Source organism: Lytechinus pictus, chromosome 6, assembly GCF_037042905.1.
Source record: "Lytechinus pictus isolate F3 Inbred chromosome 6, Lp3.0, whole genome shotgun sequence".
NCBI classification, from domain to species: domain Eukaryota; kingdom Metazoa; phylum Echinodermata; class Echinoidea; order Temnopleuroida; family Toxopneustidae; genus Lytechinus; species Lytechinus pictus.
The window spans coordinates 11,879,554-11,897,299 of record NC_087250.1 but is presented as its reverse complement, the minus strand read 5'-3'; the positions used below and the strand labels follow the sequence as shown (position 1 = coordinate 11,897,299).

The window sequence follows — 17,746 nt, the reverse complement described above, 5'->3', positions numbered from 1 at the left end:
ATATATGTGATAAAAACGTAGCCCCATGATGTATTTTTGTTCAAATACATGTAGTTGGACTTTTTCAAAGGGTAAACTCTTAAGAGGCATGGTTGTTTCTGGTGGCTCGACGGGTCTGCAACGTGACAAACGGTGAGGGGGCTATGCTCGGGAGCAAGGTCACACTGGTGCGGTACTATATTAACAAGCCGAAGTAAAACAATATGGGGAGTATTCACTAAGAACGCTTTCAAGAACCTGGAAAATATATTGTCAAATACCTTCACAAAAAAACATCAACAATCAAGAATCCTTTGTCGAAGTTTGGTGAATAAAAGCAGCACTTTCTGGACAAATGACAAATTTCAATTATTTCGCCATCTCCGAAACTGAGAACGAAACTGCTCTTCCGGTTTAACCAATGTTCGACAAAGACCTCCCAAGCTGCATGTTTACACTGTAAAAACGCTGTTTGAATTTTAAGCACGTTGTTTAAAAAGTTTTGAAAATTACAAAAAGTTTAAACAACCTGTTGTTAGAGTGAAACGCTTAAACAACGTGACAACGTGTTTTTTTTTTTTTTACTGTGTTTTGCCATTGACTCTATTCTTGAATTTGTTTTGCGTCGCCGTTGCAAGAAAAAAAAACAAACACGGGTTTCTCCAACATAAGCGAGGCCAGACGTAATATGAATTCGGTATCTCCAAAATACTCTACCAAAGGTGGCATGAATAACGCATGGAACAGAGATAGCATTAGGTGTTAACTCTAACGTTAATTCCTGGCTGTCGCAATAGCAGGAGTTGATCTTGAATCTCGATCTAACCCTCCTTATCTTTTGTAAGGCTTCGTGATTGGCAAAGGATCATCCTGCAGTCATAAATCTTTCTGATTATAAGCAGCTTGCCTGTTTCCCTCAAGAGGGCGACAAACACATTACCTACACATTTTGATGTTCTCTACATGTATGATTGTCACCATCCGTTGGTAAGGGAGGTCATTTTTTTTTTAAACCTCATTCGGTTTTAGAGAAAGCGTGATATTGAATATCGATTACGGATAGCGACTGGTTGTTGATTTGAATGGGAATTATTTCCACAAAATAAAGAAAGCCATTTTGACAAAGGTTTTCAGTTCAACTTCAAGACCACAATCCATTATTTATTTAGGAATTTTACATCACATATATACGTACTACTTACATGACTTACTTATGAATAAGAAATACGACATTGATCAGTCATTCTTTACTTGACACTACAATTCCAGTGCAATGAAATGGGTCACACAGTCCGTGTTTTGATAGGCCACTATGGGTTATAACTTAAATCGTTTTCTCTACTTGGGCCTGTTGCAGAAAGAATTGCAACCAATCGCAACTTAAAAAAATTATGCGCAACTTGATTTTCAACCAATCAACAGCGCGCATTTGGGACTTGCGATTGAGTTTTTGACTTGCGTTTAAAAGCAATGGACCCCGGGAGTGTGAAAACGTATTCCAGTTTATCACAGTATGATCGTGTACCACACTGCGGTGACTGACTCAGACTGTGTGTGCTTTAAGGTAGACAGATCTATGATATAGAAATGAAAATATGATAGCATACTCAATTGACATTGATAATATAATCTAATTGACATGAGGTCAACCTGGTAAAGGTGCCACATTAAAGCATTAAACGCAAATTTGAATTTCGTTAATCGCAACAATGTCACTATTTTAATCAAATTGATAAAATATTGGTCTGATTTAAGCAGTTATGATATGGGATTATAAAATACCTTGATTGAGAAATCAGACGTAATTCTAAGCTTAAAAAATGATCGTGTCAAAATTGATCAAGAATACCACCAAAATTATTTAATTGAATGCAGACGAAACAAAGTAACAACTTCAAACATATTATGGTGAAAATACAACGTGTGGAGGTTAGGGTTCACTGAAGTTTGAGATGTGCACATGGTGCAATCTCAAAAATTAGCAAAAACTTGCGCCAAAGAAACTCTTGTACATTTTTTTTCTTTCTCTTGTTCTTTACAACTAAAGAAGGGTATTTAATGCATTCTATGTCGGTGTTTTCTTGAAGCAAAAACATTTACTTGACAAGCGGTTAAATCGTCCTGATTCGAACAGCGATATGTCTCCCAATAGCCACTACTCATGAACACATCCACGCAGTAAATACTCTCGTATGCGATTCCGGAATAAGAAGAATCAGGCCAATCTGAAAAAAAGTATAGACATATTAAAACATAAATCCTAATAATCGCCTCAAAAGTTTAAGTTTGATATTTTAAAATCGCCTGAATGAACAGCACGCTAAGTACTAAAACCGAAATAGACAAGACTGACACAGTGGATGCTATACGACGAACAGTGATTGGCTGGCAAGGTAAACAAATTAGGCTCAGTAAACAGCCGTAAATTGAAGCAAATTGAGTAAAAGAACACATAATAACAAAACAAAATACTAAGCCTAACTTGGTCACCTTGACAGCAAATCACAGCTCGCCGTTAAGCCCCTTTCACAATTGACGTACGACCTGTTTACGACCACCTGCAACAGTTTTTTCTTGTTGTTGCACGATCGATCCCTTGGTGTCTTGCGAGCACTCGCAGTCGTTGTAGACGATCGCACAAACTCGATGTGGTCGGAGGTGATCGTGACTGGTCGCATCTGAACTTTGAACATGTTCAAAATCCAAACGCGATCAAATACGATTGATTCACTCGCAACATGTCGTACCATCGGTCGGGCGATCATCGTGTGAGTGTTGTTCAACGTTGTACGACTTGGTGCGAGAGGTGGCACAACTAAGTATAGTCGCATTTAGTCGACTGGAGGTCGTACAACACTTGCACATGTGCTGGAGACCTACAGAAACCAGTCTTGCGACTGGGTGCGATAATATGAGACTGTTGCAAGACCGATCGAAATTACGGCTTACTATATTCCACTACCGTTGCATTCGGATGTATGCGACCGTTCAGCCCCTTTCACAATTGACGTCCGACCAGTTTACGACCGCCTGCAACAGTTTTTTTCTTGTTGTTGCACGATCGATCTCTTGGTGTCTTGCGAGCACTCGCAGTCGTTGTAGACGGTCGCACGAACTCGAGGTGGTCGTGACTGGTCACATCTGAACTTTGAACATGTTCAAAATCCGAACGCGATCAAATACGATCGATTCACTCGCATCAGGCCGTACCCGGGGTCGTACCATCGGTCGGGCGATCATCGTGCGAGTGTTGTTCAACGTTGTACGACTTGGTGCGAGAGGTGGTACAACTAAGTAGTCGCATTTACTTGACTGGAGGTCGTGCAACACTTGCACATGTGCAAGCGACCTACATGTACAGAGACCTGTCTTGCGACTGGTTGCGATAAAAATATGGGCCATAAGACTGTTGCAAGACCGATCGCAACGGCTTACAACATTGCACTACCGTTTCATTCGCATGTATGCGACCGTTCCGCTCGCAATCCCTCGTGCAACACTCGCATGTGATCGCACGAGCACAATAAGAGCATATGCGACTTACTCGTGCAACGGGGTTTACTGGTTGTTTTTGTTGTACGACAGCTGTTGCAACTGTGAAAGCTTCTGTGCGATCTTATGAGATGACTAGCGATTGATGCCTGTTGCAGCCTGTCGCACGACCAAAAGGTCGCAAATGGTCGTACGTCAATTGTGAAAGGGGCTTAAAGCGTCCATTGTCTCTGTCGGTTCTTTTATAATGATATTGCGTCGTTTCAACGTTCATCTTAGTCTGATAATTGCATGTTGAAAAGCTAAGTATATCAGGTTTTGAGGATATTTTACCGTTTTGCGTACAATATTCTCTTCCGTATATTCATATATATATATTTATATATATATTGTAAAGAAATTACTGAAGAGAACAATGGTAGGCGTAGCTTAAATCAAGGTTCCCCAGAGCTATCTACCTTTTGGAAAAATTGGTGATGCCGAAAAAATGTCCCTGCCGGGAATCGAACCCGGGCCCCTAGCTTTGAACGCCGGTGCCTTAACCACTAGACCACAGAGACGGGTTAGTGGCTAGGGCGACCCCGATCCGATTGACCGTCAGATAGACAGATTTTGATACCAATTATAATTTCCTTTGTCGGGTGAAGGTGGGTTTTGAACAATGACAAGCCGTCATGCCTCAGCTGGATCAAAGCTATTGCTTTGATACAGTACACGTATGGGAGAAAGTATACAAATGTGTAAAGTTATACATGTACAACAGCTTTGGCAACTCTTTTTATTTTAAATATTGTAAAGAAATTAATGAAGAGAACAATGGTAGGCGTAGCTTAAATCAAGGTTCCCCAGAGCTATCTACCCTTTGGATAAATTGGTGATGCCGAAAAAATGTCCCTGCCGGGAATCGAACCCGGGCCCCCAGCTTTGAACGCCGGTGCCTTAACCACTAGACCACAGAGACGGGTTAGTGGCTAGGGCGACCCCGATCCGATTGACCGTCAGATAGACAGATTTTCGACACTATACCAATTATAATTTCCTTTGTCGGGTGAAGGTGGGTTTTGAACAATGACAAGCCGCCATGCCTCAGCTGGATCAAAGCTATTGCTTTGATACAGTACACGTATGGGAGAAAGTATACAAATGTGTAAAGTTATACATGTACAACAGCTTTGGCAACTCTTTTTATTTTAAATATTGTAAAGAAATTAATGAAGAGAACAATGGTAGGCGTTATATTTATATATATATATATATATATATATTATTTATATATGTGTGTGTGTGTGTATGTGTGTGTGAAATTCCGGATAATATTTTTTTAAAAAAATTCATGCCCAAATGTACATGTTTTTTGTCAAAAATTTGCATGTGCATTGATAACTATCTATTTTATCATAAATATCAACAACTAATGCAGCATTGACAAGAAAGAGGATATAGAAACGGGAATATCGATATGATTCATGACAATATTAATGTCTTGATTTGCTTAGATAAAGGGCAAATACTTTAAAAATGAATTACACTTTATTGCGATGAAATGAGACGAAAATGCAACCACCGCGTCTTGGTCACATTAATTATATTGACTACAATGCGACCGGTGGCATGCATTTTAAGAGACAAGAGACTACAATAGCCTTAATCGGTCTGGCATCGTCTCTGTTGGTGTGACATGTTATGTACGTTGCAATATAAATGTATATATTACATAGATGGGTATAAGGGCAAAAGGCATTTTCTATAAATTATACCGAAGCAAATTTTATGTTTATGAAACCTCTTGGAAAATTAGAGGAGGTCTTACTGTGCATGTTACATTCAATGACTTTCTGGTATCTTAAAGCATAGTCCCACAAGTACCTTCGCAGATAACCCACCCCTATACGTAGTTCTACTATTATAATATCGTGCTTTTTTGAGCCCCACTTGAAGAGGAACAATTTAGCTTTTCTCTATCACATACATATAAAGAAATACCTGGAACATTGGAGCTTACCCCCTCAGGGAGCTGCCGAAATCGCCCAACTCTTTTTGCCTAGTTTGCCTATTTCTTAGAAAATTTACAATTTTTGTATCCTAATTTAGGAAAGAAGGTGTTTCTGCTTTGTAATAAAGACATTTCTATTTTTTTAAACCACTTGGAGAAGAAGCATGGTTTTCTCTATCAGCTACATAATTATACGGAAGTGCTAAGACATCGTCAGCTACCCCTTCAGGGGGTTCCGACATCACCCCATCCTTTTCCCTATCATTCCTATTTAAAAAAAAAAAATAAAATCATAGAGCACCCATTGGGAAAAGGGGCATTTCTACTAGACTCTCATTGTTTTGAAACCACATGAGAAGAAAGAGTAGATTTTCTCTACCATCTGTATACAAATAAACTTACTTCGGTAGTCACTTGTGTTTCCGGCTCTGTCTGTGAAGCAAGTAATATTCATGTCAATAAACTGACAGTTCAACCAGTAGTAGTCCCAAGGGTCGTTTATGTTGAGTTTGAGAAGATCATACTCTTCCTCGCTCTCTATGAGGAGTAGAGATGGTCGAACTCTGTTTCCGTTTCCGAGTACAACCTCGTCCAGACCGTTACAATAGTCACGCGCACTCGTCCAGTTGGATCGTCGGCCAGCCACTTCCAGAAAACACTTCGTTCCTCCATACACCCATCCGTCTGGACAAACTTAAATGTAAGACAAGAAAGAAGATATATACCGTACATAGATTCCCATCATAATTTATGTTATACTAACTTTTGATGTTACTGATTTACACGTAGAGTATCATTATTAAATTTGTTGTAAATGTAGTGTAAACATTGTTATATGACACCTAGATAGATCCTTGTGATTTGATTGGTTGTTTGATATCGTTCATTCAGCCCATTTTGCAATGACGTCATCAACCGTGCAATTTTGGATCCATTCATCGTGCAATTTTGGATCCATACGATTTTGTCCATTGCACGCGCGCACCGAGACTGCAGCTGCAGGTGTCATAGGTGATTTGGACCGGGCAGCCGATCGGGGCTGGAGGTACTAATCGGCGGCTCTTTTACCCGCCGATTAGTTCCGAATTTTGTTGTGTGATGCGATCGTCATAGTCGATTTGTTCCGACCAGGCGATTTGTTCCAATACGCTGTTCATGCACCATTATCACCCCTACAGCAAGAATGTGATATTCCAGTCGTCCTTTTCAACCAATGGGCTCCTCCAAGTCAACCACACCCACATAACAGATACAGTTGCCGATTTGAGAATCTCAAGTTATTTAGGGAGTTGTATGCATTTTTTAGCACTCTTCCAATTAATTAAACATCCGGGGACGGCTGCTGTGTGGAGCCATGAAGCCCTATTCACACTGCGTGCTCCCTTTGTGCACCTGTGCTATTCGGGGTGTGAACTTCGATATGTCCACCAATATGGCTGGTTTGTCTTGGTCTTCATAACCAAGCAAGAAATAGGATGGGATTTGCGACTAGGCTGATGGGGGGGGGGGGGGGAAACACTGCTGCATGCTCTTCGAACCCCCAAAGTAATCAAGAAGAATTCAAAATGAATGTATCAATACGAGAAAACTAAGTCTAACAATAAGGCTGCCAAACACACAGGGAACTCTCAGTGACACCTCATTGAGACACACACTATGCGCATATTTATTAATTATTTTTTTTTTTTGGGGGGGGGGGTTGGGGCACGGGACCCAGGTAGTCGAAAAAGGAGGAAATATATGAAAATAAAAGGGAGAGAAAAAACGTAGGAAGAAGAGATCGCAAAAAATGGGGAAAAGTATATGAGAAAAGGAAAAAAAGGAAGAGGGAATAAAGGGGGGGGGGGGGGGAGAGAAGGAAAATGAAGGGGAAAAAGAGGGGGAGATGAAATAATAATAACAATAAAAGAGCGTGCATGGGCGCGCCCGCAATTTGAAGTTTGACCTCGCGAGGAGCAGAAATGATGCTCGACCTTTGGGGTGCCAATTTGATGTTTGACCGGGAGCACATTCACGTGTCACATGGGGAGGGGGGTGGGCAAATTGAACTTAAACTTAGGGGGCATTCACCAGTTATGAGGGGGCACCAAACTGACCTTAAGCTCGAGGGAGGGGATGCTTTGGCGCGGATCCGGGGGGGGGGCACACCCGGCTCATGCCCCCCTTTTGAGAGCCACAAAAAAGTGGTCGAAAGTACCGTATATGTGCAAGTGCTAACCCTTTTTTTTTATTTTAGCTTGTCAAATTTTTCTGGACAAAAGTGCCCCCTGGAAATTCCTGGATCCGCACCTGGCTGGCATTTAATAACACACATGTAGCTGTAGGCCCTATATATTTTTTTTATTTAGAAGTGAATGAATGACTCAACATTGGTCGTATATCTTCTCATTGGCGGCGGAAGCCCAAAAAATTAGGGGGGGGGGTCTACCTCGAATTTATGGTTGGACAAAGGAAAAAAAAAAAAAAAAAAAAGGTTAACAAACACACTTTTAGGGGGGACCATAACGATTTAAAACAATTTTAAAGCGGTCCTCCTGAATTTAGGGGGGACGCAGGAAACAAACTTGACAAGCAAAAAAAACAAAAAAACAAACCACCTCAAATCTAGGGGGACAGGACCCTCGCCCCCCCCCCCCGCTTCCGTCGCCTATGTAGCTTCTTTATATCAATTTAATTGCACCAAGCTTTCGATCAAAGCTTGGCACAAGAAAGAAGCTACAAGATTTGTATTGTCATTTCACTGATTATTGAAGTATGAAACACAAGCGACGTTCTGTCCGCAAGTCATTTCTCACGCTATATATTTTACCAAATTTATAGAAATATAAAGACAGAGGAAAATAATCACGAGCGTGGGGCAAATTTTAAAGTAGGAGAGGGACACAGGGGAGAAAGGCAAAATGCGCACTTAAAATATGAAGAACAATAAAAAAAAAATCGTATACTATCTACCCCAGTGGCGTAATGAGGCAAAAGTTTGGGCCAGACATGGCGTACAACGTATTTTTTTGTAAAGTTGCGAGCAAAATTTTGTGGTGTATAGATTTTGACGTAATATTCAGACCAGGGATGTGTTAGGAAGGATAGGAATCTCTTCGCTTTAGTTCCAGCCTGCTTTAACCCCATCTGACGAGCCGACGACAGGATATTGTCTTTAAACATGTGTTTTAACAATGTCTTTTCAGGTGTTTCAACAATACAGGCATTTTCATTTGCCGACAGTTTCTCTTAGCAACAAGATAAATTCGGATTTTAATTTGATTTATTGAAATTATATAAAAAAAAGGATCATGTATAATTTCTTTGACTTATCCTAAAGCGCTTCATTTTGAATGATGAAGAAACTTAAATGTCATTCAAAATTTCAAACTGAGGGCGCAAAAACAGGACAGGAGATGAATGTGCGGGGAAATGACATGAAGTTTAATAGAATTTAATTAAAAAAAATATTGTACTTTTTTATTTAATACAACACGAATTTTATACCTTCCTCTTTTAAAATTAGGAACGTGTTTGCCCCCAAATTATGGTTGTTTAGTAATGAGCTGAAAAGCGGGAGAAATTGCCTGTATGGAGGTGACGGCAGAAATTGATATAAAGATTTTACCCGCCCGTAGTCGACCCGACAAAATTAAGTTGCGCGATCAATTTGAAAAGAAAAGATAACTTCATATACTTTGGCTTCGGCCTAACCTTATATTACTCTTATTCCATGCCCTAATATATACATTTGAACTTTAACTGGCAAGAAACACATAGCTGAGGTGGAAAAACAGGGTTAGAGAAAGGGTGAGGGAAACAAAGGAGAACTACAATTGTCATTTAAACGCGCGTAGCGCGGAAGCAAAATTTATATATATAAATTTAGGGCAAGAGTGAAGGAGTTTCTCTTTTGAGAATAAAATAAAGAATAAAAAGAAAAACCCACAAAGCTACCTTTATTCCCTTTCTTCCCTTCGCTTTTTCTTTTCTCCTTTCTTTCTTTTTTTTTTCTTTTTGGGGACGTTTTGGGGGGCGACCGCTCCCACCGCCCCTCTGTCTACGCGCCTGACCCTACTCAAAAAAAGAGACGTGGTACAGTTCGGTACCGTGTCAACTGTCCAGGCAGTCCAGCGCTGCACGTGCGCAAAAAAGGTACCGGTTCATCGCATCGTGTACCGAGGGTACCGTCCGTAACGTACGAGGCTGAAATACCTCTTATCTAGATCTACCTAGACCAACGTTTTTAATTTTAGACCGAATTATAGAAATATTTCTGATGAAATTACATTAAAAATCACACCTATATATATATTGAACCATTTCACCAAAGCAGATATTTATAAAATATATTTACTACATTCGAACCTTCTGACGATACGGAACCAAACGGCGGCTTTCCGTTCGTATCGGCAAAAAATTCAACCAGTCTTTTGGATCTGGCAGCCCCGATCGGCTATCCGTTTGGTACTGGCAGTCCAAATTTACTAGCCGTTTTGGACTGGCGGGCCCCGGTCCAAATTTTCTACCACACCGGCACCAGCAGTGCGCATGTTGTAATGACGTAACAATCAACAGACAGAACTCGCACTGCATGACCATGTTTTGCATCGAAATTCATAAATTTCATATGAAAAAAAAAACAATTTTTAGGTGTCATATAAACCAAATGATGAATGTTTCTTCATTCGGTGAAAGATGAAATAATGATCCATTCATCTTTCACCTCATGAAGTATTCTGTCCATTGCACTCATAGACATTCATTATTATTCTACGGTTACGTCACAATACAACATGGATGGACATAAACCTTAGGTCTATACTCCTAGCATAGGCCCTAATGGTTATTAAGCGTTATTATCAGTTTCCTGTGTATGAAAAAAGCATGTGTCTTAAATGGCGTGTAAGGAAATCGTTTTTGGAGGGATCTAAAATGAAGGTAACAAAAAAAAAATCGTCTTTTGCGTTCTTACGGATACCCCAGTTCGTAGGAATGTTAGAGTAAGAAGATATTTGTAAACTGTTTTATCTTACATAGTTCATGATCATATGTTGATTAGTAACAAAAACTGAAATATGCCGAAAATAGACAAAATACTGTTTTCAAAGTTCGATAAAACAACTGGAATGCGAATTTTGATAAAACGTCTACCTACCCGCCCCCAAAAATTGATTTGAATAGAAACAGAAAATAAACTTAGCTTTAGTGTGGATTGAATTATCATAGTCAGTGTATAGAACCCCTCTTAATGTTGCACCTTACAACGAATGTAGTACGGGGTGTGTCCATGTCGGGCAAAGCGTTAAGCCTGATAATCTCATTAAAATCGGATTTCAAATAAGAAAGTTGGGACATTTTTTTTACACCATTCACTTACCTGCCACTGTTACATAACAATAATATGGGTATTTATAATGTGATTAAGACATACATTGTATGTATCTAAGCGCTCACAGACTTATTGCAATGATGTGCTAATTTAGCGGTTAAAGTGCTTGTATAGTGACTGCACTACGAGTGCTGATTTTTTAGTTCAAATTCAAACTAGAAAATCAGCACTCGTAGTGCAGTCACTATACAAGCACTTTAAGTGCTGAATTAGCACATAATTTTTTACAGTGTATTATCCCGGCCATCGGATCGAACAGTCATTCCCGCAAACAATCTACCGGGTATCCATTTAGCATCTGGGTGGAGAGTAGCAAAATTTGGATTGACGCCTTTCCAACGGACGCTAGCCCACTGTGTGATTCGAACATACGGCACTACCACAAAGTGCTTAACTACTTCCTCCACCTTTGAAGTTCTATCCTACTGCTAATGTTCTCGGGGTAACCGAGGGACCTCGGGGAAGAACAGATGGGCTATATTAATAGCCCATCTGAAACGAGTCATCCCTACGATATGTATAAGTTTTATATGTTGTATTATATTCATTATTTATGTTATGATTCTGTTACAATACTAATTTGATCTAACAATGTATATTTTGTTTATATTTATATATTTTTTTATCGTGAATAAACCAAACCAAACCATTAGTCAATGTACTACAATTATTTCTCCCAACCACTGAATATCCCTATAATCACAGCGCAGGGGTGGATTCCGGATTCTGAAACAGAGGATGCAAATACAAAAAAGGAGAAAATCTGGGAAAAAAATCAAGGTGCACAGATTTGTCTTTCCTAGATTTTGCTGTACACTGCAAAAACTCTGGTGTTGATTTAACACCAGTCCGGAATCTATATTATGTCCACACCAGAGAAGTGTAAAACATCACCAGTTTCGTTTTGGTCTAACACCAGATAGGTGTTTATATCACACCAGTTAAGTATTAAAACAGCATCGGTTTGATTCCTAACTGGTGTTGTTTCAATACTTATCTGGTGTGGACATATATAGATTCCGGGCTGGTGTTGAATCAACACCGGAGTTTTTGCAGTGTAGCAATTATTTTGAATGAATGATTCTTGAAATATTCAGAAGATGGAGCGTGCACCCCTTGCACACAGCCCTTATCCTTCATTGTTTTACCGTTATTGCATTATCTTTTATCAAAAAAAAAAAAAAAAAACCTCACCAGGCTTCTCACAGTGAATTCCCACATAGCCTCCATGACAGGAACAATTATACCCATCAAGCTCCTCCACACATGTCCCTCCATGAAGACAAGGATTGGAGTCACATGCTGTAAACACACACAAAAAAAAAGAGTTGTAAAAAAACATGCATCGTGAATGTAAAAAAAGTTAATCCTGCCATGACTGCAGTGTGAACAAGGCGGCGCTGACTACTTTATCCCCCGCCCACACTGAGGAAGGAACTTACCGTTGAACAATTCCGTTATTGGTGTAGGTTAGACTTAATAAATAAAAAAACTACTTTGCGTGATCTGGGGCCCGTTTCATGAAACTTATAGTACTTATAACTTATAATAACGAATTTGCAAAAACAGTTCATAGCTATTGAAATATTTCATTCTCATTGGTTGATAACAAATTGGTTATAGAAATTGCTTGTAAATAATTGTGAATAATAAATTATAAATTATTGCTTATAAATAATTCTTTATACACTGCAAAAACTCCGGTGTTGATTTTAACACCGCCCGGAATCTATATATGTCCACACAAGAGAAGTGTTAAACAACACTAGTTTCGATTTGGTCTAACACCAGAAAGGTGTTTATACAACACCAAATAGTATTACAACAGCATCGGTTTGATTCCAAACTGGTGTTGTTTCAATACTTCTCTGGTGAGGACATATATAGATTCCGGGCTGGTGTTAAATCAACACCGGAGTTGTTGCAGTGTAAAAGGTTACTGTGACCAGTGTCGACGCCATTATTTCAACGCGGTCTTGTCAACATCAAGACTGCATAGCATTATCATACTAACATTGCCTTCGGTTTTGAAACATACCTATGTAGGAAGTATGTTGATATCAACATAGATATAATATCGCAGACGCTAACTGTTTCATTGGGCATGCGCTGTTTAGTGGTCTAATTAAAGAGTATAGATATATATTTTAATCACGTGAACAAACATTTTACTAATCTTTAAACTTCTCAATATTCATGAAAGGGATACACTGCCAAATTTCTCGTGATAGCGACTGGTCATTTCGTGATTAATATTTCGAAACTTATCATGTTGCTCACAACGAATTCCCCATTTTTCTTTATGATTTTTCTGAATACCCCTTTAATTTTGGCTACTCTTAAATCAGCTATTTTCAATAAAAAAACGTACCATGTTGTTCACAATGAATTCCGAAATAGATCCCAGGACAGGAGCAACTGAACCCGTCAAGTTCTTCCATGCAGGTTCCTCCGTGAAGACACGGATTGGAGTAACAATCTGTAAACACAAATTGCATTTCGTAAATACTATACATTGTAAACCGACTTATCGATACAATTTCCATGTTGTGTTATGACGCAGATCATGGCACTGACAATTATCCCCCCATGCACTCCCGCACTGATGCGGGTTATCGTAAAACGATTCGTCGCGAAGTTGTTGACACTGTATGGTTTGATAACTTGCATTGTGCTGGGTTTACTTAGTTTACCTGATTTGTTTAAGGGAACGAGGCAAGCTAGCCAATATTATCCTTCCTTAAATTCGTATGGGATACAAAGGTGTTTTTTTCTGTGGAAAATAAACGATAATGAAGGAATAAAACTCATTAAACTACATGGTAAATTGTCAGTTTTGAGGTCAGATGCATTATTTTTGAGACAAAATAAATGGTCAGATTTGATCATCATGCTCGCCAAATCGTATAGCACTCCGAAATTGCGCTAACTACAGTAGTTCAACGTTTTTCTTTCATTCAGTTGCTGCTTCAAGCAATAAGATGTTAAAGTTCACCCGTGAGTGCATAAAAAAAGGAAACAATATTTTTCTTCTTTACCTTCTTCTTTTCATCTTTTTTCTGCTTGATGTTTTCTTCTTTTACTTTAATATTGAACCGTCTCTGTGTAATATATTGGACTCCACAATATTGGCAGATATTGGGTTTATAATTAAACTTATTTTGTCGATAAACTACTAAAAAAATCTATCCGAGTATTTCTTTAAATCATTATTATTCTTGTTTTTTTTTTGCATAGACGTGGCCGTAAGCTCAGAGGATTGTCATTTGTTTATGGGGATGGGGAACACCTACTGTTGCGTCACCTCAAACACAACAGATAATTATCTGTGCTGATGCCCATGTGCATAGCCATCCATCCCCCACTTTCGTGCACATCTATCAAAAGGGTTTTTCTAGATACACACAACTGTATTTTTCACAATAATTCTAGGGGAATGAAACGGTCGAGCAATTTCCTTTTTTTCTTCTTCGCAAATTTGTCTGAAAAAGTTCAGAAAAGGCTCCTAATTTCGCCAATTTTTTTTGAAAGCTTATAAGCATGTTATGAATTATTCTATATCTACCACGTTCGGACACACATTTCATAGATTTGTACCTGGATGGGCGCAGTATAGGTTAATCTTGTCACTTGCTTCCGGTGGTGTTCTGACTTCGTACTCGGGGTGATCACGTGTTAGGTACTTGGGAACATATTTCACCCATTCACCGGTATACTCAGAAACTCCATACGGACAGACATCTTTAGGAATATCAGCGCATGTTCCAGCACAATAAATGTCTTGGTAAAAATAGATCAGAAGAAGAAAAGGGAAGTAGCATATAATAGGTATATATGGTAGATGTTTATAGTTTCAATTGTGACGACATAATACAGAATTGCTTAAGCTAATAAAAATGTTAATACTTCTACTGTTGCTAATTCTGCTGATAATAATAAAAACAACAAGAACCAGGGGCGGCGGAATAGGGGGGTGCGATGGGGACACTTGCCCTCCAAAATCCCCCCGTAGGAAAAACTTTTTGATATGTAAGCCTATAGTTTAACAGAGTACCGAAGTGTGACGTCACTGTCATGACAAGGAACTCGATGGTTCTAAACAGAGTCGCAGCTGACGATCGTCTATACACACACACTTGTATTTGCCAAAATTACCATCATTCTCAGGTTGCAAGCGATGAAATTCCGTTAGCAGCCAATTTCTTCGATGAGAAACACGCTCCGGGTTCATTTGTTTAGAACCAGGCCGCCTTGATATCATGGCAACTGACGTCATCGCTTCGGTACTCTATTAAACCAAATCGAATTCTAATTTTGAATTTGAATTTGGAAATGTTATCACAGATGCAAAATGGGTTTAAGTTTGAAAAAAACTCGGGCAACAGATACACAAAGAAATTGTACAAACTATTGTAATCACTAAATCTATGGAGACACCGAGTTGGCCAATGCTGTGATTCCATAGTGAGGTAGGGCAATGTTTACTCTTAAATTTGCTCCAAAATGGCCGACACATGTTAAATGTATTTTTTTAACTCATTTTTTTCATAAAAACTTCAGACTATTCTATTCGCTCTATATTTTGATCACTTCCTCTGCGATGTACATAAAAAAACACATATCCCTGATGATTAAGCCTAAAAGCCCTCGGCATGGTGAAAAGTTGTCCATAATTCTTGTCATAATATTACTTACTCTGTTGCCAATTTGTCTCAGGGGTGTTATTGCTTGTCGGAATTATTTTAAACGTTCACCACTTTTTTCTTTTTTCCCCATTTCTCTCACACGCCATGCTAGGACCAAAAATCGACGGATTTCCGTTTAAACATGTTTTCACTACAAAAAACAAAATAACATGGGTGAGCAAGTACAATTTAATTTTTCTTTAGATGTGACGTCATGATATTCATTAATGTATGTTTTGGTATTCAATTACCGAATGGTACATGTATTTCGTGTACTGACTTTTTGCGGATTTAAACTATGCTTCATCAATAAATGAATGGTTTATACGCTGGATGATCTTGACAGTTATTGCTCCGTGGGAGGGGTAACACATGTGTTTGCGCCCACTCCTCGAAATGGGAGAAATTGCTGAATGGATACGGATTGAAATAAAACTTACCCTTGACTTGGTGGTTGAGTAGGAAAAATACCACGATGGCTATCTTCATGAACTGTTTGAATAAAGATGGACAGAGGTGACATACACTACTTAATCATCATGTCTCTTGATGGAGGCGCGCGATAGCTTAGTCGGAAGAGCGGGAGTTTCGTATTCTGGTGACCCGGGTTCGATTCCCAATTGGTGTGCGAATGGCAAGGCATTTAAATCCTCATTTCCTGGTCCCTCGGTGAGGAACCCGTCGGCCGTCTGGTTGATGGCTTACAAGCATTCATGCTTTCTTTGCAATCAGGTAAAAAAAAAATACTACCAATCATAAAAATCTCTTCGAAACTACTTTGCTTGTTCCCCGAACTCCGCACACACGTCTAGAGAACACTCACTCCTGAAGATGGACAGTCAACCTGCCCGCAGAGTCTTCTATCGCGCTCCTGCTTTGCAACTCCACCATGTCCACTTGCCGACTGAAGTCAGCCTCCTTCCATCGCGCCAACTACCCAATCCTTTAATTTTTTGTGATATGCAGTTATTTTAAGAACTAGAGTCATTTTTAGAAAATAAAACTACCTTCCATTCATCGTCTTCAGGTGGGTGTTTCATGAAAGTTGTCAGCACTGACTAAATTGTCAGTGCTGACAATTTCAGTGAAATCCTTGGTTTTGATTGGCTTAAAGGCACCGGCCTCTGACTGTTAGTATGGTATCTGTTGAAGAAAGACTTTCATGAAACGGTCTCCTGGTCTTTCCATTTGTCTTTTAACTCTATCCACTTGCTTAGTCCTTCTAGGACTCCCCTCATGGTTTACAGTAAACCACTCCCGCAATCATATACCTTTCGCATTTTCGTTGTGTGTGCTACTGTTTTAAATTCTCTACGGTTTCATACACCAACCATTTTATCTGTAACTTTATCTTGATAAACAAATCTATACATTTGGATGTACATTTTTTTAACGAAATTGAAGAAAATCAACTTGAATTTAATTAACTTATTAGCAAAGGTTCGTCAGCGTCGGCAAGTTTCTTGAAATGAACCTAAAGTATACCTCGAGAAAGATAATCATTTGAACCAATAACCAGAAGGAATAAGAAGTACTTAAGTTTGGATTCTAACCATTCAGTGATGGTTATAGAACAATTTGACAGATACTTACCATTTCCGAAAGTCAAGCACACACCCAGAGGCCTATAGGACTAAGTAGATAAATCACACTGCAAAACAAATGTTGGGAAAATCTTTAACCAGCACGAGGGTGATTATGTGTCCAACTAATTTGGGGCAGTATTTTACCCAATGCGGGAAGCACATTGTCCAGTAAGTTTTAAAAAATAGGCAGCAATTACTTTAGGATGGGCAAGAATTTCATCACACTGGTTTAATAAAAATGCCCAAAAGAAATTCCCAATGTTGGTTAGACACATAAATTACGGTCATGGAGCATTTTTACCCAATATTTTTTAGAGTGCAGTTCCTAAACCTCACTACACGAAGTGGATTGCGAATAGAGAAAAGTATCAACCTGTGACATTTGCGAGACCCGGCGAAGAGTTGTGATGGATATACCTACATGTTTAGTTGCTAGGGAATGAAAATTGACAGCATAAAAAGTAAAGAAATTAATTTGTATCAACTGCCAAGGTCGCCTACGGCGCTGATGCATATCACTTTAATGTTTATCACCCTTGTCTCTTTTACAATTGTATAAACATGCATTCATCCATTCCTATTTTTCAGAGTGTTTTATTCTTTATTTTTCCAAATTATAATTCAAATTGATCGTATTTTG

General features: G+C 39.1%; 1 protein-coding gene across 1 annotated transcript; it reads right to left on the bottom strand.

The window, feature by feature from the left end:
• Positions 1-1,110: 1,110 nt before the first annotated feature.
• On the bottom strand, positions 1,111-17,506 carry LOC129263361 (neurocan core protein-like). The gene is made up of 7 exons (XM_054901273.2): positions 17,114-17,506; positions 15,961-16,012; positions 14,433-14,615; positions 13,207-13,314; positions 12,030-12,137; positions 5,867-6,157; positions 1,111-2,204 (listed from the first exon to the last, which is right to left on the bottom strand). The coding sequence occupies exons 1-7, from the start codon at positions 17,114-17,116 to the stop codon at positions 2,035-2,037; spliced, it is 915 nt and encodes a 304-aa protein (XP_054757248.2). The 5' UTR covers positions 17,117-17,506; the 3' UTR covers positions 1,111-2,034.
• Between the last annotated feature and the right edge of the window lie 240 nt (positions 17,507-17,746).